The 25,877-nt window shown below is 40.9% G+C and overlaps 2 protein-coding genes across 5 annotated transcripts in view; one reads left to right on the top strand and one right to left on the bottom strand.

The window, feature by feature from the left end:
• Positions 1-14,160, bottom strand: part of mast3a (microtubule associated serine/threonine kinase 3a) — a 30,414-nt gene extending 16,254 nt beyond the window's left edge. The window contains exons 1-7 of one of the 4 annotated variants that reach the window (XM_085253362.1): positions 14,000-14,160; positions 12,673-12,704; positions 8,272-8,360; positions 7,457-7,529; positions 5,798-5,818; positions 5,536-5,617; positions 1,635-1,792 (exon numbers count right to left, since the gene is read on the bottom strand). In XM_085253362.1, the coding sequence (XP_085109488.1) occupies positions 1,635-1,792; positions 5,536-5,617; positions 5,798-5,818; positions 7,457-7,529; positions 8,272-8,360; positions 12,673-12,704; positions 14,000-14,038 (494 nt within the window). In that variant the 5' untranslated portion in view covers positions 14,039-14,160. Of the gene's footprint in view, positions 1-1,634; positions 1,793-5,535; positions 5,618-5,797; positions 5,819-7,456; positions 7,530-8,271; positions 8,361-10,714; positions 11,198-12,672; positions 12,705-13,999 lie in introns of those variants that run through there. The other 3 variants (XM_085253361.1, XM_085253360.1, XM_085253363.1) reach the window with 3 other exon arrangements.
• A 3,784-nt stretch (positions 14,161-17,944) lies between these two features.
• On the top strand, positions 17,945-20,063 carry gdf15 (Growth differentiation factor-15). Its single transcript, XM_085255754.1, has 2 exons — positions 17,945-18,337; positions 18,855-20,063. The coding sequence occupies exons 1-2, from the start codon at positions 18,001-18,003 to the stop codon at positions 19,628-19,630; spliced, it is 1,113 nt and encodes a 370-aa protein (XP_085111880.1). The 5' UTR covers positions 17,945-18,000; the 3' UTR covers positions 19,631-20,063.
• Positions 20,064-25,877: the final 5,814 nt, after the last annotated feature.

Below are 25,877 nucleotides of genomic sequence, written 5' to 3' on the forward strand. Positions count from 1 at the left end.
CTATCCCACATTTGCTGTTTAACTGTTTAACAGGTAAAGTTATTTAATTTACTATAAGCTTTGATTACTTGGTGAGTATGTAGTAAAGCAGCAGGAACGGGTAGCATGTTAGCCACGCTAGTTACAAGTTTGAGGTTTTCATTTTATACCCCGTTAGCAGATCTTCTCTTTCTGTTGTGAGAAAATGTGCATATTTAAAAAAAACAAACACACTTTTTTTTTTTAAGGGAAAATTTAGAGCACAGTTCAGTTTAAATATGGCACATATGATCACACCAGTGAAGAGAAACCTTGATTTGAAACTACAATTTAGCAGCACAAGACCACAACAAGTGGCGCTCTTTTCAACTAAGATCAGGAAACTAAAGCTACAATTCAAATAAGCTCAACATCAGCCGATGAAAAATTATGCCTGGTCTGATGAGTTCTGATTTCTGGTGCAAACATGATAAAGAGCTCGCTGTATTCAAATGGCCTCTATAATCACCAAATCTCAACTAGGGATGGGTATCATTCAGGTTTTATCTGATACCGGTGCCAAATCTGTACTTTTGAAACGGTGCTGGTGCTTAAACGGTGCTTAAAGAATAGAGAACACAAACTTTGTCCAAAAACTTATGTTTTTATTTTTAGCAGTCTCTTTTTTTCTGCAAAATGATAAGCAACACACATGGGGCGATCCGCGCTAACTCGCTAATGGAGATTTTCCACACCCGCAGCAGATGTGCTTGTTGTGAAGTCTTGCAGCAAGCTATCAAATACGGTGCATTTCTCGGCTTTTAAAAAACGCTATGCGTCGCTAGGTGTTTCATCAGATTCGAAGTGTCACCTCCTTTGCACAGTGTCACCTTAAAGCACTTGTTGCAGGCTGCTGAGTTTGCATCTTTTGCTGTGAAGTACAGCCAGACTTTTGACCGCTTCGCCTTGGGCATTTTTAATCTGTAGCTCTGCTCTAAAAGAGCGTACGTACCTGAGCCCGCCTACTATTCTTGAAAAGCTAAAATGATTGGCTAGAATCCAAAGTGTATGACATCTCAGGAAAAAAGAAAAAGAAAAAAAAAAAGCACAGAAATAAAGCACCGAAATGTGCGCTGCTTTTCGGTCTGGTTACTACCGTTTATGTCAGAACCGCCATAATGGCACCGGATATCGGTACCCATCCCTAATCTCAACCCAATGGAGCTTTGTATCATGGACGCACAGCAGACAATTGTGCAGAAACGGAGTGATGCTGTCATGTCAATATGGACCAAATTCTCTGAGCAATGTTTCCAGCACCTTGTTGACACTAAACCATGAAAATTTTAAGGCAGTTGTGAAGGCAAAGAGGGTCCAATGAAGTACTATTAAAGTGTATCTAATGAATTGATATATAAGGGTATATAGAATGTACAGTTAGTATAATAAGCCTTTAATAATACAACAGTTTTATCTTTGTGCTTAAGTGGTGTGTGTGGTGAGCTGCTGTATACAACTGCTACTGCAGCACATAATTAAATCTACGAGACTGAAGCCAGTTGGGGGGATTTCGGTTCCACCCTTTCAAAACAAACGGCCCAGTGAAGTATGACAGAAATGTTTGTGTAACAGAGACAGTCTATATGCTGCATCAGCATATAGTATAGGAAAGTTACCTGAGACTGCGTGAGCGGACCCTGACAGGGGGCATGGGGTGGGCTCCTTCTTCATCTGCCACACTTTCTGGGCTCGGAAAATGTTTGAAGAGGAAGTGAAGATCCTCTTGCGTGGGCTGAAAGGGCAACTGGTGCAACAACTCCTGTGAAGAAGAGGACTGGGAGGGAAAAGTGGAGAAGAGAAAAAAAACCCAGGGAAGTAGGGTCAATGGTTAAGTTGCATTTATTGATTCTTTTTTAAATTAACGAAATAAAAAACAAAACAAGCAAGCAACCACTGCCACTACCACTTTTATCCATTTTTATTTAAATATTCATACGTAGGCGGGGCTGTGCTTTGATTATATAACATCCTGTGTTAAAAGGCTTCCTCTGGTAAGACTCACACGTCTGCTCTCTCCGACTCACTCTTTATCCTGTTAATACCAAAGTCTTAAAGACTTTCATGTTACACTGCAGATCTTAATTAGATGCACCACCTTATATGGACATGCAGAGAGTTGATTTGTGATGTAAAAAACATCATGAATCCCTTCCTACATGAAAAGAAAGACTCAGTGAACTTTATAGATTCCCCAAAGCATTTTTCAGTAGGATTTCGCCCTTTTCACGCAGCACACATGGAGACAGGCAGCATGTGTGAATGTTTTGCTTTGTTTTTTTTCCTTTCCAAGTCAGGATGTGTGACACACCGCCTGGAATTTATGAGAACTCCCATTTGGCTAGGATCTTGTGTATCCCAGGAAGAGCAGAGAGAAGAGTGGCTCATTGGCCAGAGGAAAAACAGAAGAGCCAACGAGAAAGAAAAGCAGAGCGAGACAGTGAGAGACACTAAAAGGAGGAGAAAAAAAAAAGAAAAGAAAGAAAAGAAAGCAACAGAGCAAGGACGTGACAGAGCAGTGATAGGAAGGTGGGGGTGGGGGTGAAGGGGCTACGCTGAGCAGGAAACTAGAGACTTGTCAGAATCGACTAAGAGCTGCATAAAGACCTCACTGACAGCAGGCCTGAAAGGGGCATTGTACAGGGAGGGCTGACTTCACCGTCTCAAAGCCATGTGGTTGGCCATACAGAATTTCAGCAGAGACGCAGGAGCTGGGTATTGTTTTCCATTTGAGCCAACTGCAGGTTCAGCGATGGCTTTCGAGATAAAATCCTAATAATCACCATAGAAGACATCGGCAAACAGCTGACAGGTATAGCTGGGCAGCACAAAGTGTGCTTGCAGTATTCCTGAAAGGGAAAGCTGAGTAGGGAAATGATGTGGTACAGCCCCTGCTCGTTTGTGATGTCATCCAGGAAAAAGAAACGGCAAATTTCAACATGACCGGTATTATTGTAATGATAAGCTTTATTATTCCCGTACTTTCCCCTCAGTCAAAAGAGGACACGCTCAGATCAACTCAGTTCGTCTCGTGTGATGTCATTCATTTAATGATGGACACATGGTAAATAATTCACACAACCTCCTGTGTTTTGGTTTCCCCTTTCCCCAAGTTTTTTTTGTTGTTGTTGTTGAATAGGAGGTAGAGAAATATACCATTATGAGAAAACTTTTATGCCTTTTGACTTAAAAAACAAAACAAAACAATGACAACAAAATTTACTTTTTACCACATTTAATACTGTTTCAATAATTATAGGAAAACTTGGGGGAAAAGGCATCTGAGGACTAATTCTAATATCCTCTCCAAGGTGGAAAATATGACACATGGTCGATGATGGAGGGATTCATCATCCTTGGACGTATCCTGTTATGGCTGCCTGAGTCATTAAAAAGGATACCAGGATCCATCTCCAGACAGCTGCTTTATAAACCAACCGGTGCCCGAAGCTGTCAGTGTGAAGTTTTCCAACCACTTTACTGTATCAGTAAAACTAATTATAATCAAAAATGTCACAAATTTGTAGCGATAATAACGCTAAAGCGACAAGAATGCTCTGTAGATGTAACGAAAACAATCATCCAAACCCCCCGTAGACTTAAAAGCTAGTTGTAAAAAGTTGGCAGTCTGCTTCCTTGCCAAGGAGGTTGCAGTTAGTCTGGATTTATATCGACTGCAACTCAATCTGAGAAAGACAAGCTGTCACAGAGGAAATGGCAAAAAACCCCAAACAACCAAAGACTAAAACCACAAAACTTTTCTCTACTACTGTTTATGGCGAGTGACCCGGTAAGTTTAAAGTGAAGTTCAAGTTCTAAACTGTGAGTCAGTAAGATTTTTTTTTTAATGCTAAAACACAGTAAACATTCCTTTTCTATGAACAAGATACAGTGAAGTAACTCTGACGAGCTATGTAATGCTGATGCTACTTCTAAAATATTTCACAACCACTGTGGAAGCTTTGTTCTAGTATTCCTTCCTTGTACGGTATGTGCAATAGGCTAAAACTAACCAATAAATAACACAAGCCAATTCTATTAAAATTCATATTTTTGGCTAATTACTGCTTTCATGTGGTGTTCACGAGACTACGACTGATTTGGTGACCAGTAACCACAAAATACCAATTTTTAAAAAGGTAAAAATTACAGGTAGCAGTGGTAAGATTGGTTCAGTGGAACAGATTGTTTTGCTTTTCACGTGAAAGATCTGTGAAAAGTTCCCTGTGGGGTTGCCTCAGGATAAAAACTCCAATCAAACATGCGAGATACCTGCTGTGTGGCGACGCCTTGCTAATAAGGGAGAAGACAAAAGTAGGACAGTTAGCAGACTGTCCCACAGACTTAAACTACTCAACTCTGAAACAAACTATTGAAGTGCCATTCAGTGGGAGAGAGGACACTGACGCAAAAGGAGAGGACGTTATCTTCATAACCAAAGCCTGCAGTGTCCAGCGACCAGCTGTCAGCTACAGAGCGATGAGCAAATCTTTACAGACCTAGCCAAACATTTTGGCAGTTACACAAATTTTATTATTCATACACTTTTTTTTTTATTAATGTAAGTTATTTTTCGAAGACTTCTGCCATGTCGACAATCGAGCATTTTATAACTTTTAAAAGGGTTGTGTGCACAGAGTCTATGTTTACAGTGTTGACCATTCTTTTTCACAACATCTACAATTTTTGGTGGTGTTCTACAAAAGGGGGGGGGGGTAGAATTGGATCAGCAAATCCACAGGATGGCTTTGGAAAATGTGAAGGATGGCATAAATTTTAAAACTTTATTTGCACAAGTTTTAAAGCTTTAGCTAACAAAAGACCTACCCTGTGGCCATTCAAACCACACCAAAGTAATTAAGTAACAGACAAACAATTACATGTCAAATATTTTCCTGTTTTGTTTGTTTTTCCACTATTTACTACAGAGATTTCTTTTTTCTTTTTTTCAACAATTGGTCCACATTTTTTGTGAATTGATAAAATCTTTGTTTTATAATCACAGGATAACCTGGACAGTTTTTTCGCTGTAATTTTAGACTATATGTAAAATTAATATTTGTTTCTTACAATTTAGGTCCAAGAGTCATTCCACCACATTTCTTTCATGTACTAGCATTTTGTTATCATGTAGAAAATGAGACATACAGTTGAAATTGCCCCCTTTTTTATATTCAGAGATTAAATATGTAGGTTAACTTCCCAACTTTAACTCCCCATATTAGCAGAATGGGGAGTTTCACTGGTCCGGCCAGCTTTAGATGTGTATGTAGGTCACGATGTAAAATGAGTTTGACATCCCTGAGCTACTGTAAAATCAACAATCATTTATAGGCAGATTTATGACACTTTGTAAGCTGATGGGCTTTACAGCTCAGTTAGTCAGCATCGGAAGTTTACAAGACACCACAGTCCTGTAAAGTGGAGAACTAAATGCCCCCAAGGTAGTGGTTTAGAGAGAGGTTGAATGTGTGATGATGGAAAGAGGTGACAGACAGTAAGAGATACTTCTCCGCTTACAGATACTGATGAACTTGGTGCGTTTGTGCAGTATCCAGAGGAGGGAACAGATGCCACCGACCACCTTCGTCCGTCTGCCCTGCTAAAAAACACACACACAAACAAGCACACATAAATAACAAGCTGCTCAGTGGAGGCTCATATGAAAAACTTTACATCCTGTTGACTCATTCCAATCTTCAAAGCCTAAAAAGGCCAACAGACAACATTTGATGTTTGAGTCTTTGCAAGAAGAAGAAACAGCAATTAGTTATTTTCTTACCTTTCAGTCCGGGCCAGTTGACTACGCAGATGCAAAAAAAGGGAATGGAGGCGAGAGATGCAGATAGAAAGAAGGGGCGAATGGAGGCATGAAGTGAGAGAGAAAATAAACACTGTTTAATGACAGTGACAGATTAAGTCTGCCTGTCAAAGTCACAGTCCTGTTAGTCTGACAGAACTCCCCGCCAGTGGCTGTTTGCTGTTTCTGAACACCTGCCAAGCTGCTATCATACTGCAGCATTGAGGCCTACAGACAGTTTCTCACTATGCACACAGACACACAATGCACTCATTAACACTGCAGAAAACCTAAACCTTTCTCTACCAAATAAATAAATAAATAAATCTCCACTGTCCCAATAGTTTTCCATCCAATACACTCTGAGGAAGTGGCCCAGTTTCCTTCACGGAGTCAATCTGTGGCAACAAAAGATGGTCGAATGCAGTTTCTCTGAGAAGCCAGCTCTTGGGGACATGTAGCTAAATTAGAGGTGACAGTGAAAATGAAGGGATCTGAGGGTTAGTGAGCTGTGTTACATGTATGGTTTCTTATCTATCCCTATCTGATATGTACAACATGTTGTATCATGTTGCTGTAAGAAGCCACTAATAAAGGCAAAGGTTTCAAATCAATACTGGAATCAATGGCTTAGTTGTGAAAGGAACAAAATAAATAAATCAGAGTGGACCAGAGCACTGGTCGTCCTTACTCTTCAAGGCTACTCCACGTTCACATGAAAAAAATAACTGCACCAAAAGCAGAGCTACGAAGCTTTTGTGAATAACAAATAAACCCAGTGGAGCTGTCAAAAGTGCAGTCACAGCATCTGTCTACACTCTGGTAGCTTAAAAATGTCAATAAATTTAGATGAGCTGCACAAGGCAGTCCTCTAAGAAGACTTCCCCTCTGCATCCCTGAGCTCTATGGTGCAATATGGCATACTGCACTGCAGCTTAACTCATGACATTTGGGACAGTCGGTCATCACATACATTTAAACTACAGTGTTCTTGAAAATCCTACATTCAAGTATACATGTTGCTGCTCCTTACTAAAGTCTTCTTAGAGACAGGCTACCACACTATTTTCCGCTGCTGACTGAGGAAGCTGGTTGCAGCTAATGTTCCTCTAAATCCCAGCGAGTCTATAAACGGCACGCGTGATGAGAAGGCAAGCTCTGCAGTTTTCTTCCATTATCACAGCAGCCCTGAGTAATGAGTGCGCGCACCAACTCGCCTCCTTAATTGGGTTGACAAATGCCAAGACCCACGTCCAGTAAGTGAGTGACCCTGGGGGCTTTCAGCTGGTCAGACATGGTTCTCCACTGCCTCGATTTGAGGGGCAAAGGGAACAAGCCAGTGCATGTTCAGTTTGCGTGCACACAGTTTCCACCGAACCAAAGATCCCTTGGTTATTTTTTCTGATTTAATTTTTAGTCAAAGCGGGCCAAGAATAAAAATAAACTTTCACTGACTACATATCTCTTTTTTTTTTTTTTTAATCTAATTTGCTGCCATTTCACTCCATTAAAGTACTTTTCATTGCAATATGTCTGTTTTAGTCATTTTCCACTTGATATTACTACGGAAAAGAAACTACTGCAATAATGTGCCTGGTTTAAACCAAGACTATATTAAAAAGCATTTCATTTAATTCTTACCTGCGGGCAAACTGGAAATTGGCAGAAGAGCTAGCAGAGACATTTCTGGGGCTTTCTGAAGGACTGCTACCAGCTGAGGAAACAAAACAAAACAAAATTTTTGAAAATTGAGAGGAAGCTGAAGGAATCCAAGCATATTACTAAATGCAGAATAACTGGACTGGCTTCCTAATGTTTTACACTATCAGTGTGCAACGGTCAACTTTGCAGATGGTTTTCCTTTACAAGTTCAAACTGAAACAATCAAATATTTTAATGACAGTGATGCATACACACAAAGTTATCTAGGGCCCTTCCTGTCCTGTCCTAATCAAAGAAGGATTGTGTCAACAGACAGCAGGGGGTATTTGGTACAATCACACCATATTGCATACTGCTAAAAAGGTAATTAAAGGACTTCCACTGTCCCTGAGGACAAGTCACAAAAAAGGGGGATACACGGAATGACACTTTTTAAGTGGAGAGATCAAATGATGAGGAAGCCTAGAAGGGACTACATTAAAAATGATCACAAGGAAAAGCATTGTATGGCTTTTACACTCTACTGTGGGCACATTATGAGAAAGAAGGAAATAAAACAAAGCACCAGAGGTAAACTAGCGATTGCTTCATGACATACAGCATCAAAAAAAACTTGAGACTGATGATCCTACATGAGACAGGCAATCCTGTGCTCTCCTCAACATTCCACTCTCTGTAACTTCTCTGCTTCACACGCAATCAGCGGTGGCTAAATGCAGGAATTCTGATGAGCCAATCCAATAAACCCTGCACTGAGGCGAGCAGACAAACGGGTAAAACCGAAACACAAGTACCTGTGGCGAGTGGGAGAGGTGAAAGCGGTCGTGACAGCGTGGGCGATGGGGTCCCGACCGCCAAACTCCTTCTCTTGTTGTTACGGGAACTGTGAGTGGAAAACAGCAAACAGAAGAGAGTGATCATCTGTTTTATGCAGTGTTGTAACAAACATGATCCAAGCACACTTTGTTTATCAATCTGTGGGGAAAAAAAAAAATCAAACTCGATCAGCCTCTGAATTCATATTTTTTTGATGTGCTGACAATAGTAATGCCACTGTAATTATGTATATACATACAAAGCATGCATGACTACAAACATGTTGGCATGTAAATATATAAACAAACCAACTTGAGTGCAACTTCTTTCTTATGCATCAGCGCTAACTACACATTACCTGCTCTAATATTTAGAGGAATTAAACTTTTTGTTTTTCTTTTAGCCACTTCTAATCAGTAAATAATGTGAAGTCTGGATTGAGCAGTGTAGTACGATCCAATGACGTCTGAGAGTATTGTCATGTGAGATAAGGGAAATATATTACTTATCAGTACCACTGGCAGAGCCTGATTAGACAATAAGAACTTTGGAAAGCTGTTTTATCATGATGGAAATAAATAAAATGGTCCAAGTGACCCCTGATATAATTGAGCAGGCCATGACACACCGTCCACATGTTTGTACTTCGGTCTTTGTGAGCTGTGAAGTGTTGTTTCACTTCTGCTGGTATTTTTGAAGCTGGTCTGTGTTGTTTGTCCTGATCGGTTTTTTGGTTTCAATTTACAAACAGTGTTTCTTCTAATTTGCATATATTTGTAGAGTTTAAAATGCTCTTTTGATGCAGCTTTTGGAGTAAAGCAAACAACCTAATGCCTTTTTGGCTTACCAGTCCAAGTATAACATTACTTTAGAGTACCAGTGTTATCTTGTCCATTTCCTGTATGTTTGTATTTGGTGCCTGCAGGTTTCTGCACGCAGGTGTTAACTCCATGTTTTCATTAAGATTACAGTTTTGGCTTCTTTTCAGTTTTCTTTGTTCCCCCCCGTTTGTGATCTCAATGCTTTCTGTTTCATGTCGGTAAAGTAGATCCTGTCTCCCTTTCCTTCTGGCAGTGACCTAAAATAATTGAGGGGCTGAGACGACAACAAAGCCTGACATTTCTGGGTCGGTGCAAAGGCAGATTCACAAACTATATGGCCCCTCAACCCATAAAGACTCAAAGTGCCACAGAAACAGAAGGATGAGAGGGTCAACGTGTGCCAAGAGTTGGGCTTCAAAGTGTATACAGTACACCTCCAACCACAGAAACACTGTGAAGGTTCGCTTTTTTGCTCCTGTTAAAAAAAATAAACATCAGCAAAAACACTCCAGAACCTGTGCCGAAAGATATGAGAGCACCACTGTATCACACTGGCACACCACGTGAGCGCTTCATCAACAGCTAGCAGTCATAAGACGACTGATATTTGGGACTAACAATAATGGTTTGTATGGATCTTGCAGGAAGACATGAAACATGATGAATGTAGGCCACTGAAACAGTCCTGCGTGTTAACTATGTCTGCTGCATTTGTTAACTGAAGCCAATTTCATCAGCTCACTGTGGTGGATCGGCCACATCACTGATTGATGCATGACCCCCCAACTACATGGAAAGAGTGGATAGTTTGACATTCCACAGATAGCCTATGTTTCAGCGTGCTAATGGCTTCTTCTTCTGAAGCTTCACTCAATAGCAGTACATTTACATTTTTAAATCCTGCAATATAAACTGCAGCTCTTGCGGTTTACACCACTGTAACAAAGGCAAATTGTGCCAGCAAACCAACAATTATGTGTTCAGTTTATGACAAAGAGGTGAGAGGTAGAGACGCGACAATTTAAGATCACTATGAACTCACTGACTGCCAAAGACATATTGAGTGCATTAAGGGCTAAGACACCTTGAGAGCTGACTGGATTTATCTGATTGATGAAAGCACGTTTACAACACTACTGTCCCACTAACCGCATCAGTGCACCGATCAGCAGTGGGCCCTGGTGTCGCTTTATGCGACAGCTGGCAGCAGACAATGCAGCCTGCCCGCACACATACACACAACAGTCTACAATGGCCACGTTTCTCTGTCGGAAACAAAAACTAGGGCGGATGTAACCGACACATACAGTGCAATGCTGAGGGGCTATCACAGACCCTCCGGAGGGATCAGATGTCTGAGCTGTGAAGCGGCTATATTAGCAGACAGTCTGGAGGTTGCCATTAAGCGCCTTGAATCAAATAGCTCGAAATTACGACGTTCAACAAATTGCTGTTTCTCAGAGACTGAACGGCACAGCCGATGACAAACATACAACCCCCCCCCCAGACGTTTTGCAGCAGTTTGGTCGAGGCTAATTAACATTCGTCTCCATTTTCAAGGATAATTTTCTAGTTAGAAACAGGCTTTAGGTTTTGTTACCTTTTCGATCTTTTCATCATGGCCCCGGTCACAAAACTAGTTTTGTAGCTCGGCAGCACGGTCCAGTAGTAGTTTTGATCAGACATGTTGGAGGTGACCGCTAAATCCGATCCGATATGAGAATTAGTATACTGTCGTTAAAGAGGGGGCATCGCGGTAAACAGTCTCCCCTGTCGATTTAGGCTAGTACGTCGACTCCAAAGGCACAAACTCCTTTCTGCTTCTTCGATACAGACTGACCCCAGACCCCGGGCAGGGCAGCTCGGCGGTGCTAGCAACTGCGACGGCCATGGTCACGCTGCTCCTTTTCAATGTCATCAGTAAAATTTTCGAGACAGCCTGTCTCCCACGAGGTGCAACATTATCGACCTATAACTAGCTTCGACAAAACGTAAAGCGTTATTCTGGAGACAGAAACTTTCAACTACAGCAACGTCTCTGCCGCAACGCGCAGCCGCATCGCCGCGCGCCAGCAGGAGGAGGGATTTCTGATGCTTTCATGTCCTGTCGGAAATACTGGTTTAAAACGCTATGACACAAATAATCCATCCGGTACAAAAATCTAAGATTTTCAACGATAAATCTTTTTTTCCCTGTTCTTTTTAATTCTTCTCTTTTATTTTTTTTAATAGAAACAATAAATATAACATTTGACAAGAAGTTATATCAAAATTAGAAAGACTATTTTCAGAGCGTCCGATAGTCTTGAAGGTAACATTTTTTCAACAGAGATTATAGGGATGCTCGCGACTTTTATTGATTTCAAAGCCTATATAAAACAATGGTTCGGAGAGTTTAAGTCTTTTTTCTTACGTTTTAAAATACAGGTATTAACTGTGATAAATATATTAAATTAACTTCTTTATACACACACACACACACACACACACACACACACACACACACACTGCCCCATGTCAGGACTTATATGGTGCTCATTTTTGTCCTGTATAAGGTTAATACAGCAATATATGCATATAGATGTATATTAGAAGACAGAAAAGCCTTAATGAAATCACCTGACTTGGCCAACAGATATCAGAGACAATGGGATACAAAGGATTTTATTGCACAAACATAACTTTGTCTCACAACACTATACTGGCAGTGGGACAAGTGTAGGTAAGCAGCACAAACACATGTAGCTTCTAAAGATCTTTGAAACTGTCAGCTGAGATGAATACATATTATTCAGTGATTCTGATATTTCCTTTCATTCCCAGCTATTGAAACTATCTTGGCTTCAGCTCTAGCCCATTCCAGGGAAAGTCCCTGGACAAGTTGGAGTCACATGTATTTATTTATTTATTTTTAACCAGAACGGCTTCTGTTTGGCAACAAATTCTCAGGTAACTTTCTTCATGCACTCCAATGTATCACTGCTGTTCTACTCCTAATGTCTGAAATGAGCTGTAACAATGATCTAATAACGTAGGAATTTTGTGCAGGCTAAACATTTGGCAAAAAAATAAATAAACAGTCACAACTAAGCAGTTACCTGTTAGATCTTCCTCAGCTTGCTCGCTCAGTTCAGCTAATAATATACAATGATATAGGCACTAGGATGTTAAATCAACTCTAGCACTAAATACAAAAGCAGATTCAAAGCCTGGATTCCCTTCAGTAAAAGAAGAAGCGGCTTAATTTATTCTCTCACACTGAGACCTACAATGTCTCCCACTCTCTTCCTCTGTTTTCCCCCTCCTAACATTTACATAAAACCAGTCTTGGGCAGTGAGCCTGCTCTATCTTTCAGCCAAATTTCTTAGGTGCTTTAAGAAGTTCCTGCACTTCAGGATGTGAAGAAGTAAATGTTTACCGTCAGGAAAAGCAGCATGCATGCACAATAAAGCCCACATGTGACAGACAACTGACTGGCCTGGTTTGAGGCACAAAAAAAGGTGCAAAGGGGGACAAAGAGCGAAAGATGCACAGAATTGCCCAGATGACATACTTACAGATTTCCCCTACGAGGAAGACTCAGTTCTTTCTATAAGAGAAGAGGGAAAGGTTGAATTAAGAAAAATGTGATGGTGGTGGTGGGGACATCTTCCACCTTTGCTCTGAAATCACTGGCATCATCTTAAAGGTCTTCTTTTGCTGTCAAGGAGGACACCTATCATTTTGAATACACTGCTATGAATTACATTTCATGCTTACAGTCACAAGGTGCTAATAATAACGCTGCAGTTTTTCCTGGTGGCCTTGTTTTGTGTCACTCCTGTTTATTTTTTCATCGGCACTATGTAAATATCATTAGCTGCTGAATGGCCTAGTTTCTGGCGATGACAAGTGGGCCTTGTAGCCATTTAATTGCAAATCCTCAGTCCGTGAGTTTCAGCTAAGAGGACTGTAAAACTGCTCTTGCCAGTCAGGATTTGAAGGGTGGCACCATGTCACACTGCGAGAGTCTGTGCACAGAATTTGAGACTACCTGCACTTGTTTCATTACCTCCAGTGGTCTGAAAATTGAGAAAGTGACTATGAAGATGGTTTTAAAAAAGGGAGAACTGTGCACTGAAACAGCATTTCCACCATGACCGTTATTTTCATTGTAACTGCATCGCTCCACTCCATCGAAATTCAATGAATGCAAGGTGGGAAAAGGCTAGTTACTATAAACAGAGACAAGGGAATGGGAACACCCAGTTTGGACTGATGATCAGTGTTACCGCCTCAACAGACCCTGGGTGGAAACAATGCAGCTTTGCCTACTAAATGAATTCAGAAAATACAGACATTAATGGAGCAAAAACAAACACTTAATTATTCTGTGAACATCTCAAATGAACATGGCACCCAGGAGAAGATGTTTCTGACAGTCTTCCAGGAACCATTGGCTTTTGTGCTCCAGATCACCAAGGCAACCAGATTGTCCAAAGCACACAGAAAGAGCTCCAAAATAAACACATAGCTAAGTAGTAGTGAGGTCAGGTCTGATATACACACCTTACATTCATAAAATTTATTATGTGTCCCCGTTGCTGCGGTTCGTGGGACTCCACCTTTTCTGAAAGGATGCCCACAGGGCATGGGGTAGATGCTCAGTGCACATAATATTTTCTAACGATGCCACATAATCTAATCAATAAAGCACAGATCTAAAGAGCAACGGTGAAAGTTTTGGGGGGTTTTTTTTTAAATGAAAAATAAGCTGACGCCACATAAGCCACGCTGACATCAATGCCTTGCATCGTCGGCAAATGGCTCATCACTTTGAGCTAATCTCGTTTCCCTAGAAACAACCACAACCGCGCGCTGTCATGACAGCCAGCCTCCGTTTACCTGTAGACCGCGGCGTCTCAGGATATTCGGCTCATCCATCACTGAAGACAACGAAAGCACACGGCGGATCCCCGGTCAGTCAGCCCATTCCTGCGCTCCGTTCTCTCCCCGGGAGCGTTGGATACACTCCTCCTCCCTCCTGCTGTTGCTGCTTCTACTGCACCACCATCAACACCTCCTCCTACTCCTCCCCCTTCTCCTCCCATGCACGACCTACCACAAAAGGTGGCCACCACCAGTCCTCCAGTCAGCTGATCACCTGACCAGGAAGAGATGCAGCGTGTTAACCTTATTAATGAAGAGAGGGGTTGGCGCTTTGACCTTCTTATCGACGTTCTATCATCTAGTTGTCAAAAAGCTGACCGCCTTACTGTCTGTAGCTAAATGGCCTTTTTTTAACCCCTAAGAACCCAAGACCTCCCACCCCCATAAATAAAACAAAACAAAACAAAAAAAACCAATTCATGAATATTCAACACAGGTGTGAAACAGACACCTTTCTTCATTGCCACCAAAATTCCCATGAAACACTCGCACTCCATTCATTTCCGCATGCTGCCATCCACGCAGGATGTTTCTCGTGAGCTTGTGAAAAAAGAAAAAAAAAAAACATCATGCCAAATAACAGCTTGTGCCTGGAGGAATCATGCTTTAACAGTGAGAGGATGCGCAACAACCGAGCTCTCAAGTCAAGCTGAACAGCGGGGACTGATCTGTGCCTGTCACGCAGTGACACTATGATGTTTTTGTTTTGGGGTTTGTTTGTTTTGTTTTTTTCATAAAACAATGGTCGATCTCTTCTCCTGTGATGTAACACGTGAGTTTACATAAGGGGAGGGGATGTGAACCCTTCCTTGTTCTCCCGTGAAATTCACTGTTGATTTGAAACAGCTAAAGTGGAAACTTACTGTGTCAGAATAAAGTTTTGGGTTTTTTCAGCTGAGTGACTGAATACAGTGACTCAGTTTATCACACTACGGTGTGTTGTTTTGTCTTTGTGTGACTGCTTTACGGAGGGAAGGTGTGAAACACTTGACTAAAACATATCCACATTTTTTCATATTTGTTCGAAACAGCTTTTTATGAAAAGTGAAAAGTGTTTCAGACTTTTTGTGGCAGATTTAAAGCATTAGACCTTTGAATTAAATATTTTGAAATTGTTTCCTCATGTTCTCTGTATAAGTCTTTGACTTCAAACCTCTGCGGCCAGTCAGCCATGGTGATCACAGACAAACAGTAATGTGTTTGGGTTTTCTGTTTGCCTTTCTTTAAATCTGTTCTCTTCGGCAAACAAGACTACAGCCCAAGCACACCATAATCCTACAAGGAAGTGATTTCCAACCATGAGACACTGAAGATGGGTGGATTCCCCCTGTGACGCTCGGCCTGCTGTTGTATTCACCTGATTCATTTTTCTTTGAATCTAATTTAACTGGAAACAGACAGAATCCCTCTTGTGCATCGGCCTGTTGTCAAGACTGACCGTGAAAGCGTTTGGAGCTCCGCTGAAGTCATCTTTTTACTACCGCACCAGTCGTCCGTGTCTCTTTTTACTCAGTCTAAGTTTATTTTTGTTCACTGAAAAGGAAAGGTAAAGAGGAAGAGATAAAACTCCCCGTACAATTGTGAAGTTTGGTAGTTACTTCTCAGTTTAGAGATGAAATCACAGACATGTTAGATATAGAAAATATTTCACATCTGGAACAGAAAGCATTTCTGTATTATTGGTCTGTCTCAACCTTGGGTTCAGGTTTATGCTAAAAATTGCGTCCTTCTCCTGACCAAATCCAGCCTCACTTAGCTAATTAAATTCTGTAGTGTAGCTTTACGATCACGAGGGGGCGCCACGGTGCAATAAGTCAATGCGCAAGCTGTCTGAACTTGAAAACGTCACCTCGTTATCTTATGGGAATGGTTTCAGTTACAGATATGATTGTTAGGCAACCGTCGCTCAGGGGGTTGAGGAAGCGTATCTGTAACCGGAAGGTTGCCGGTTCGATCCCTGGGCAAGGTTGCCAGTTCGATCCCTCTCTGTCCTGGTCGTTGTGTCCTTGGGCAAGACACTTTACCCTACTTTACGGCCAAAGGGGCCGATGGCGCGATATCCAGCCTCGCCTCTGTCAGTCTGCCCCAGTGCAGCTGTGGCTACAAGCTGTGGAAGGCAAGCTAAGGTTGTGTGAATGCGAGAGTGAATGAATAGTGGCATTGTAAAGCACTTTGGGTGCCTTGAAAAGCGCTATATAAATCCAATCCATTATTATTATTAATGTCATAAATCGTGTCAATGAAATATTAACATGATTTATTTATTTTTTAAATTAAAATCTATCTATCTATATGATCCACTGTCACGTTGTTTCTGAAAACTTTTTCAAACAAAAACACGTATGACATGGGTGCAGTTCAATCGAAATGACTGCTGAATTGAACGTTTCTGTGCCTGGAGGGTTTGTAAAACATATAAAAATACATATTATGTATCTATATATATATGTAGCTATATAAAACAGCTGTATATCGTACTGAGAGTGAATTTCATCATATGCACTCACAGCTCGAACCTGATGCCCAGACGTGATGCAACGTGTCATCAGACACATATGTGTGTGTATATATATATATATCACACAGAAGGACACACATACTTTTACATCATTTTAGTCTTGTCTGATGACACTTTGCATCAGGTCTGGGCAGTGTGTGAGATGACATTCACTGTCAGTACTCTGAAACTCCTCAGTCATGCTGACAAAATGAGTCAGAGGGTTTTTTCCTATCTCACTTAACAATAGATGAAGACCGACAGAGAAGACTGTAAACATTTAATGACAGATTAAACCAGGGTGTCAGTTCAGCGTGAGTCACTTTACACCTTTCACTCGCTTTCATCCGGCAAAAACTCACCCGGGAAAGCACATGATTGTTTCATCACCTTGGTGACTCACTGTTTACAGATTCGCACACATCTCTGCAATTATAAGGGTGGGGAGAATGCTTGGCAGTGCACTGACCCTTATTACTGACCAAAGTGAGACTTATACGTGCTGATAAGGTCTTGGCAGAGCTTCATGATGTATTTGTTTACTTCTTTAGTCTGTCCTATCAATCATCAGTGACGGAAACTGCAGCATTTTTGCTCTCTTGTTCAGCACAGGGGACAGAAGAGGCTGAGATCAGATATGCAGATCCATTTCGTGCTAAAATACACATTTAAGCTTAGGTCTATTGTGTGACCACATGATTGCTGTCATGGCAGATTAAGAAAGTTCCCTGTTTTGACATTGATTACCTCTTTGTTCTTTTATCTGTCTTCTATCTAACCTTGAGACATTTACTCTGTAGGGTGCTCAACATTAAGAGCCTTGATATAGACGTAATAAACTGTCTCCCTTTGTTTATTTTTTTTATTATCTTTGCCAGAAAATGGCCAGCCCGCTTACACATGTTAGGTGAATCTCTCATCAGTTGGAACTTGCTTTTGACCTTTGACTGTACTGGGCACAGCTGCATTGGAAACATTTAGACACAGACTGGTGAGGGTCATTAAACTATCACATGCATAACTCTGTTGGACTTCTTCGAAGTGGTCCGTGTGGATCATTTATTTGCGAAAAGTAATGAATAACTGGAAATTCAAATGCTTCATCATGCTGAGGTGGACGTAACCAAATCTTATCCCAAAATCTCTTCATCCCATTTCTGCTGTCGCCTCCTTCTGTGTGTTGATAAAAACAAAAAAACTTGCAAACGATTAAAAATTTTCTTTCTTACATTTCTGATGTTATAGTTGACATCTTGTTGTCACATAACACAAAATGCTACCATATTATGACATATGGCTCTGGATGAGCCCATCACAGGCTCACCTGACCAAACAGGGGTGTGGCAACACAGGAGCACTATAAATGAAGGCATGCCAGGAATTTAGTTCATAGCATAGGCAAACCTTATCCATTGACTGCTGCTGCTCTCACAAATCAGACCTACCCGGCTGGCTCACCATGTGCATCTCCCACACGATTCTCCCACTCGTCACCTGCACGCTGCTGCTCCTCGCCTCCACCTCAGGGGAAGGCCAGCTTCACAAGGCCCACGAAAACACACCTGATATGGAGAGCATGGACAGCCAGGCAGTTCTGCTTCTGGAGGCTGTGAAGACAGGGATCCTCAGCTCTTTGGGTATGGACGTGGAGCCCAGACTGACCCAAAAGGCCTCGAAAAAGGAGCTTAGGGAGATGTATCAGCTCTACAGGAGAAAAATAAGGGAGATAAGAGGAAATTCCAGCCAGCCAATGGGGGAAAACTCGCAATCCACCATGTCCACTGTGCTCTTTCCAGGTACAGATGAGAACTCTGTTAGACGGGGCCGCCCACTTGAGCTGCTGTAATAGTGATGTGAAAAGCCAGGTTAGAAAGTTTGATTACAAGAAGAAGACTGAGGCTTTATTATAGTATAGGTTTAACACTGTGTACTTGCAAAACCTGCTATAGTGATGTGGTTATGAATACTACGAATAATATCTTTCCTAATAGTTCACATTCCTGATAAAGGCTGATGTAGCTTAAAATAGAATCTATAGTCATGAAACTGTGGTGTAAAAAAGCAAACACATTCCTGCAAGCTTTTAGAAATCATGAGCGTGACAGGCACACCTTATACACAATGCTTTACTTTGAGGATACTTTATTAGTGTTATCAATAACAACCAATTACAAGAGTTTCATAAAGAATTTATGCAATACTCTTTTATTTCCCCCTTCCCAATTATTCTATGACACAATGCTAATGATCAAAGGATGTAAACAACTTTGTTTCTAATTTTCTTTGTTGTTTTTTGTGTGTGTTTTTCTTTAGTTTCACCAGTTATAGCGCTTCGGAGGGGTTCACGGTCAGGTCCAAGCATGCGGTGGTACAGAGCTGTTTTCCAAAAGAATACGAATATTCAGAATGACTTGACTGTAGCTCGAGCAGAGCTGAAGATTTCCAGACAGGTTCTGGGTAAACTCACTTCAGTCAGGCCTGAAGCAAGGGAGGAGATTAAAATTAAAGTCAATGGGGGAAAGCCAGCAGTGTGGCCGGCTGCCTGGACTGACTCTGTAGCCCAAACTAATATCTCAAACATTCAAGATGCGTACCTGGACATCATCCCAGAGGTAGAGAAGTGGTTCAAGACTAATGGGAAGCCACTGGTTGTGGATGTAGGGGTGGCTAACAGAGGGGCCCTCAAGCCGATCTTTTCTCTGGAATTAGACCTCACACAAGCCAACCCCGCGCAGAGGACGAGGCAGCGTCGCTCCAACAAGGAAGATGACTGTGCTGAACCAGGATGGTGCTGCCGGAAGTCAGTCACCGTGTCCTTCGAAGACATCGGCTGGACAGACTGGGTTGTAGCCCCAGTCGAATACACCATGCATTTTTGCGACGGCACCTGCCCCCACAACTACAAGCCGGCAAGCATGCACACTCAGGTCAAGTCTCGGCTGCACCAGATCACCAAAGGAGGGACACCTCATCCCTGTTGCGTGCCGGCAGCCTACGAGCCCATGGTCCTCATGCACTACGACAGCAGGGGAAAATTGACACTGACTACTTTCACTGACTTTATTGTCAGTAAATGTTACTGTGCCTGAGGAGAAAATGCAACCAACCACTTCTTCAAAATTTAAAGAAGTGTATTTTCTGGAGTGTGTTGTCTTTTTTTTTTTTAAGCGTTACATACACAAAAACACAAAAAACAAAGGTTTTCAATGAGTATTAACGAAGCAATTACATTTAAAATCAGAGTTATGCATTAGTTTAAAAAGCAAAAATACCTGTGCTTGTAAACATTTTCTATTAGTTATTTATTTAAGTCTATTTATGGTACTGTTTGTGTTGCCTTGTTTTTGATTTGTTACATCATTATTTAGTACTATTTAATATTTAATTGCACTGGATTGTCTGATTCTGTGAGTTTCTTTTTTTTTGTATTTTGGTTGATGTCTTATACATTTCCGTTCATATGGAAATACCAAATGCTGAACTGCTGTGATAATAAAATATGTTTTCTTACAATATTTCCTTGTCTACGAGCCTTTAAACACACACTGTAACACCTTGCCTCCACTGTAAAAGAGTGCAGCTACTTAACCAGCCTGTCTGGAAGTCCAGATCTCTCTTCTAGCGAAGGCAGTTGGCAAGTTATGAAATGAAAAAAAGAAGAAGGTGAAATCCTAGGAGAAAACACTTGGCATTTGGAAAGTAAGGCAGCTGGGTGTCTCAGTTCCCAGCCACCTGTTTAAAGCAGAACTGATGCAACACGGGGGCAAACATGCCCCTGCTACAAAATGTCAAACTGATAATGTAGTATGCAAGTCGTACAAATAACAAAGTATAATACAAAAAAAAAATACCAACAAAAGCTTTCTAAATCAGCCTTGGCTCGGATAGCTCACGGGTAAAATTCAAAGGGTTTTGTCAGTGGAGCTAGTCACTAGTAATCCCTCCTTAGGCTCACAAGGTCCAGCCACGATGACGTCACTCTGTTAGCACTGAGCAAGGGCCGCCCTTTGGCACCCGCACCACACAAGTGTGCGGGGGCTGCCTCACTGAAGGCTTTTGTCTAGGCTTGTCTTCACAGCGGTCAGGATGAAAGAAAAGGGAGCAGGGCTTGTCAAAGAGGTGTATTTACATTAGAAAAGATAAAAGATGAAATAGAAAGATAATATTAAAAAAAAGACATCATCTCTTTTCTTTTATAGGCCAAAGGTGTTGACAGTCTCAACATCAAAATATCACAAAAAGCGTTTGAAGTGATTGAATAACCACGCAAGTAATGTAATCACTATTCACTATAAGTGAAAACTATGGAAAACTACCGTTTAGTCATATGTTGTCCATCAACTTAATGATCTGGAGGTCAGTGGATTATGTTTTTTATTTACATTTTAAACTGCAGCCAAACTTCTTCTTCTTTCTTTTTTTTTGGCAGAAGGAGTTGTTACAACACTATCAGGTACTAACCTGAAGTGGCTGATAGTGTCAGGTCAAGGCGTGCCAGAGAAATCAGGCTGTAAAGAAGAGATAGTCTCCTTAATGACCTTGGCGCTGTGTTTAGTATCATCTTGTTAAACAACATAAGGGATATATATATATATATATATATATATATATATATATTAGGGGTGCAATGATACACAAACTTCACAATTCGGTTCGATACTTTGGTGTCACGGTTCGATATTTTTTCCATACAAAAAAAATGTTCATGCCTTTTTAATTTGTCATTTATTAAAATTATAAATATATATTTTAACTCAAAAGTACAGTTTTTAAATTTAACCCTAACCTTTGTGCGTGTTTTTTATTTTGACAGCGAATGCGGACCACTTATGTGCACCCCTGGTTATATAGCTCATCATATCGCAGCCACAGAAATTCTTTTGTCCATGAAACCATAAAGCTGCACTTTCTTTTTGCCTTATAGTCTGATTTGTCATAACTTTTCCGTTTTGTGGTAAGCTTTTCTTTGGCTGTCACTTCTTCACCCTGACCTGTCTTATTTAAATAAATGATAAATGGCCTGTATTTATATAGCGCTTTACTAGTCCCTAAGGACCCCAAAGCGCTTTACATATCCAGTCATCCACCCATTCACACACTGATGATGGTAAGCTACATTGTAGCCACAGCTGCCCTGGGGCGCACTGACAGAGGCGAGGCTGCCGAACACTGGCGCCACCAGGCCCTCTGACCACCACCAGTAGGCAACGGGTGAAGTGTCTTGCCCAAGGACACAACGACCGAGACTGTCCCAGCCGGGGCTCGAACCGGCAACCTTCCGATTACAAGGCGAACTCCCAACTCTTGAGCCACGATCGCCCGATTTTTTTGGCTCAGCAGAACTAAAGTATATATCCTGCTGGTTTTACACACGCACTCACATAAGCTCAGCGATTCTCTGCGCGATCAACCTCTCACATGTTTAAGCTTGCTGCGGGAGATTTCACTTGTCATGTTTGCATAGTAAGCTAACGATTAATAAGACGATGTCAGAGGAATTGGTGCACAAATTATCATCACTCACCAATCAGTGCTGTCGCTCTCTATACACAGTTCGCACGATTGCAAAGTGAAAGCAAAAAACAAGCGCAAATTCAAACGCGACTTCAATATGTCACATATTGACAGTGGCTCACCGATGCCAATGACATAATTACCCAGCTACATTTCTGAAAGAATGCAAAAGCATTGACATATATTTTTCCTACAATAGCCCGACGGGCAGGGAAGAGATAGATTTTGGTAGCCCGACTGAAAAAATCGCTAGCTCCGGGATGTCGGGCTAGCGATATTGCGAGCCCTGTATCTGATTGAGGAATCACTCATCTTTGGAAAAGAGAGTTTATTACAGAGAAATGGCTCTTTCCAAAATAAAAGCTATACTATCCGCTTCTTCTGGGCTATATTCTTAGCAGCATATTAAACATATCAGGTCCCCATAAGGAGAATCATGTGCTAACGCTGTCTAAATGACTCGGGTAAATTTGTAGCATGCATGCTTGTTGTTTTTGTCTGCTTCCACTTGTCTTTGCACTAGGATGATGTCAGAGTAAATGTGCAGTCATATTCGTTGTGTTCCCACTAGTGCTTTCAGGTTAATCTCGTTGAAATGACCTTAACGCCACAACACGGCAAATCTCCTTAATGAGCTACCCCTGATCGCCCGTGCATGGGGCTGGACAGCCAACACCTTAAGGAGCTAACTGCGCTAACACACTAGTTCCCACCCATGTAATTGAGCATTGCTGGCACATCCAACATACTGTTTTACTTTAGTCCATGACTCGCTTACCTTCAGGGTCATACGCAGTGTTGGGACTAACATGTTATTAAGTAACGCGTTACAGTAACTACGTTATTATTGTGGTAACGAGCACGATAACTAGTTATGCCAAAACCGGGAACGTGTTACTCGTTACTGGGATTTAAATAGGGTCGTTATTCGTTACTTCATGTGGTGGCTATCGCGGAGCTTCCACAGATTCAATAACATTAGCAAGTGGTGGAAGCCAGCAGGTGGATGAAGGAAAAGGGAGGCAAGAGGAGAGACCAGAGGCGGAGCCAGACATTTGAAACACCCGGGGCTTAGCCCTAAAGGGTAGTATGCATGTGGGATTTTTTTTTTTTTTTTTTTTGGGGGGGGGGGCTTAGAAATGACTGAAAGATTAATTGGCTCTGTTTTGAGTTTTGTTCAAAAAAGAATGACTTCATATTGTAGCTGCCCACTTGGAATTACCACTCGTGACGCAGAGAGCTTCGACTGATGCAACTTTATTCTCTCCTCTTTAAACCACCGACAATATGGCACCGTGAAAACTATAAAGATGCACAAACAAATACCATTAAACATTCAAGTAGAAAGTGCAGAAATGTTCGCATTTTACTATAGAAAATTATTTTGATTAACCCAAATAGTGATATTGACATAAATCAATAGTTTTTAAACTATTTATGTTACAGCATTTAATAAAATGAATTAACAACAACCTTTCTGTGTCTTAAATACATAAACAATCGTTTGCAATCATTAACCAACCTCTTTCTGCTTCCAAGGGTGCTAATCATGCTGAATCAGCTAGCCAACCTCCTCCATGCGCATCTCTTAGCCAGTCTTTCCACACCACAAACAAATGACATGCATACACAATAAAAAACGAATTCAACCACATTGAGTAAACTTTCAAAGTTATAGCATGTGACAGATAAATAAAACACATAGTTTTGCATGAGTACCCTCAAAAACAAACGCTTTTACTCACTCTGAAGCAACGTGTTTGCGTCGCCTCACCGAGAACAGAACAGGAAGTCTGACACAATAAAAGAGGAAGTGCTAAGGTACTCTTCAAAGTAAAGTGGCTTTGCCGGCATTTACACATATAGGGAAAAATATATATCACACATGCAGGACACCTTAAACTAGTTTTTTAATTAAGCAGCGAGGCAGAACGAAGTCGGGGCTGTATCAAGACACGAGGACTAACCCCAATTCAACCAGACGCAGAACTGATCCAGAATTAAAACAGGACTGCAACAGTTCAAAATCAGCACTACTTAGGATTTAACCAAGACAGAACCAGAATCAGAACTAGATGATAGTAGCACTAAAAATCATCATAGACCTGCACTACACTTATTTTTTTAAATCTACCAAAGTCCACTATTTAGATTGAGAAAAGTTTATATAATTATTTAGCCTTGTTGTGCAAACAAGCCTGCATAACTTAATAAATATAGAATTTGAAAAATAACAAACCTAAAAAGAAACACTAGGTACGAGATACATGAGGACCTATGATACGGTGATACTTTTGCTAAACAACCATTTGACTAACATGTGTGTCTCACCTGCTCTTGTTCCACCTCTGTTCTGTCCTCATTCTCCATCTCCCTCTCTGTTCCTCTCTCTCTCTCTTTGTGCTGACAATCATCAAATAGACAGTTGAAACCAGATATTTACAAACTCTTCAGATCAAAACACAAACACTTTTTTAATTGTAACATCAAATCAGACTAAATGTTTATTTTTTTTAGATTGATAAATATAAAAAACATATTTGTTAACTTTAAGAGTAAAGAGAGAAACTATCTGTATTTCTTAATTGCAAATGGCACCAAATTGTATTCAAAACTGAGCCACACTTATGGAGCTCCACAGTTCTTTTCCTGGTGTTTTGGTTGACATCTCTTGATGTTCCCATGTCACAGAAACAGGCTCTGTGTTTTGCCTTATATGCATCCATAGCTGTGCCACCAATTTACTCACATGGACTCTACTAACCTATCAGAAGCTTCTGCAGCTCAGAATGGAATCGTCTGGAGTTTTCTTATTAATTAACAAACTTAGTGTACATGTACTCCTAAATTTGATGAAAGTGATAAAAAATAGACAGCTCTGTCTCTCTTTATTCTGACATTTAACTAATTCAAAATATATTTCAATATTTATCTAAAACAAACAGTTTACTCTAAATTGTTGTTGTACAGTAAAAATGTTTTATGTTTTCTCCCTAAAGTGTAAATATCTGGTTACAAATGTGAATATCCTGCTGTGTACTGAAATCCCTCTTGTTTTGCATAGAAATATACTGAACAACATACAAAGCATAATATATAAAATAACATTTACCTGAGTTTTCTCTTTGAAAGAACACTCTAATGTCCATTGTCAGAGGATTTTTACTTTTACTTTTATATAATAATCAGCTAAGAGTGTTTATATTTCTGTTTGTACTCAACTTGTACTCAACCAGCTGCACTTTTTAATTGCTGGCTCTCTGCTCTACAACGGAAACTGTTTGCCTTCATATTATCTGTCAAGCTACAGGAAATCGCCACCCAAGAAACGACCTTGTATGGGAACACAAAGCAGAGAACTGCTGCAGGGGGTGTGAGTCTCTCTTGAGCTCTCACCCGTGCACGTTAAAACTGCTCTAAGTGTCTGAGTGTCATTTCTTCACCTGAGTGTTTGATAACTGTTTACTTCTGACATCCATTCTTATATTTCAGTACATAACTGAAACCGATTTAGTCGGGGAGGGTAAGAACTGAAAATATGAAATAAACACACCTAAGCTAAGACTCTCTAAAAAAAATAGCATTTGTTCGGCTTTTCATTTCGCCATTTGTTGATTCACTTGAAGAGCAAGTAACGTAATATTGGTCAAGTGATCAGTTTGATATCAATCTTTCGTGATGCACCGTCATATTTACATTATTTGTACGGTACGAATGATTTTCTTTGGTACCTGGTCAAACTTAAGCTCTCCTTAGTATGGCTGGCTCTGTTTCTCCAACAGCGCACTGACAGGTAGCAGCTGCCCCGCCCCCTCGCTCAGT

Source organism: Mchenga conophoros, linkage group LG18, assembly GCF_057382185.1.
Source record: "Mchenga conophoros isolate Kocher_MC1m ecotype Shallow Benthic linkage group LG18, M_conophoros_male_GT1.1, whole genome shotgun sequence".
Classification (NCBI taxonomy): domain Eukaryota; kingdom Metazoa; phylum Chordata; class Actinopteri; order Cichliformes; family Cichlidae; genus Mchenga; species Mchenga conophoros.

Coding starts and splice junctions, on each gene's coding strand:
- gdf15 (XM_085255754.1), top strand. CDS start 18,001: ATGTGCATCTCCCACACGATTCTCCCACTCGTCACCTGCACGCTGCTG. Junction 18,338..18,854: donor GTCCACTGTGCTCTTTCCAG/GTACAGATGAGA, acceptor GTTTTTCTTTAG/TTTCACCAGTTATAGCGCTT.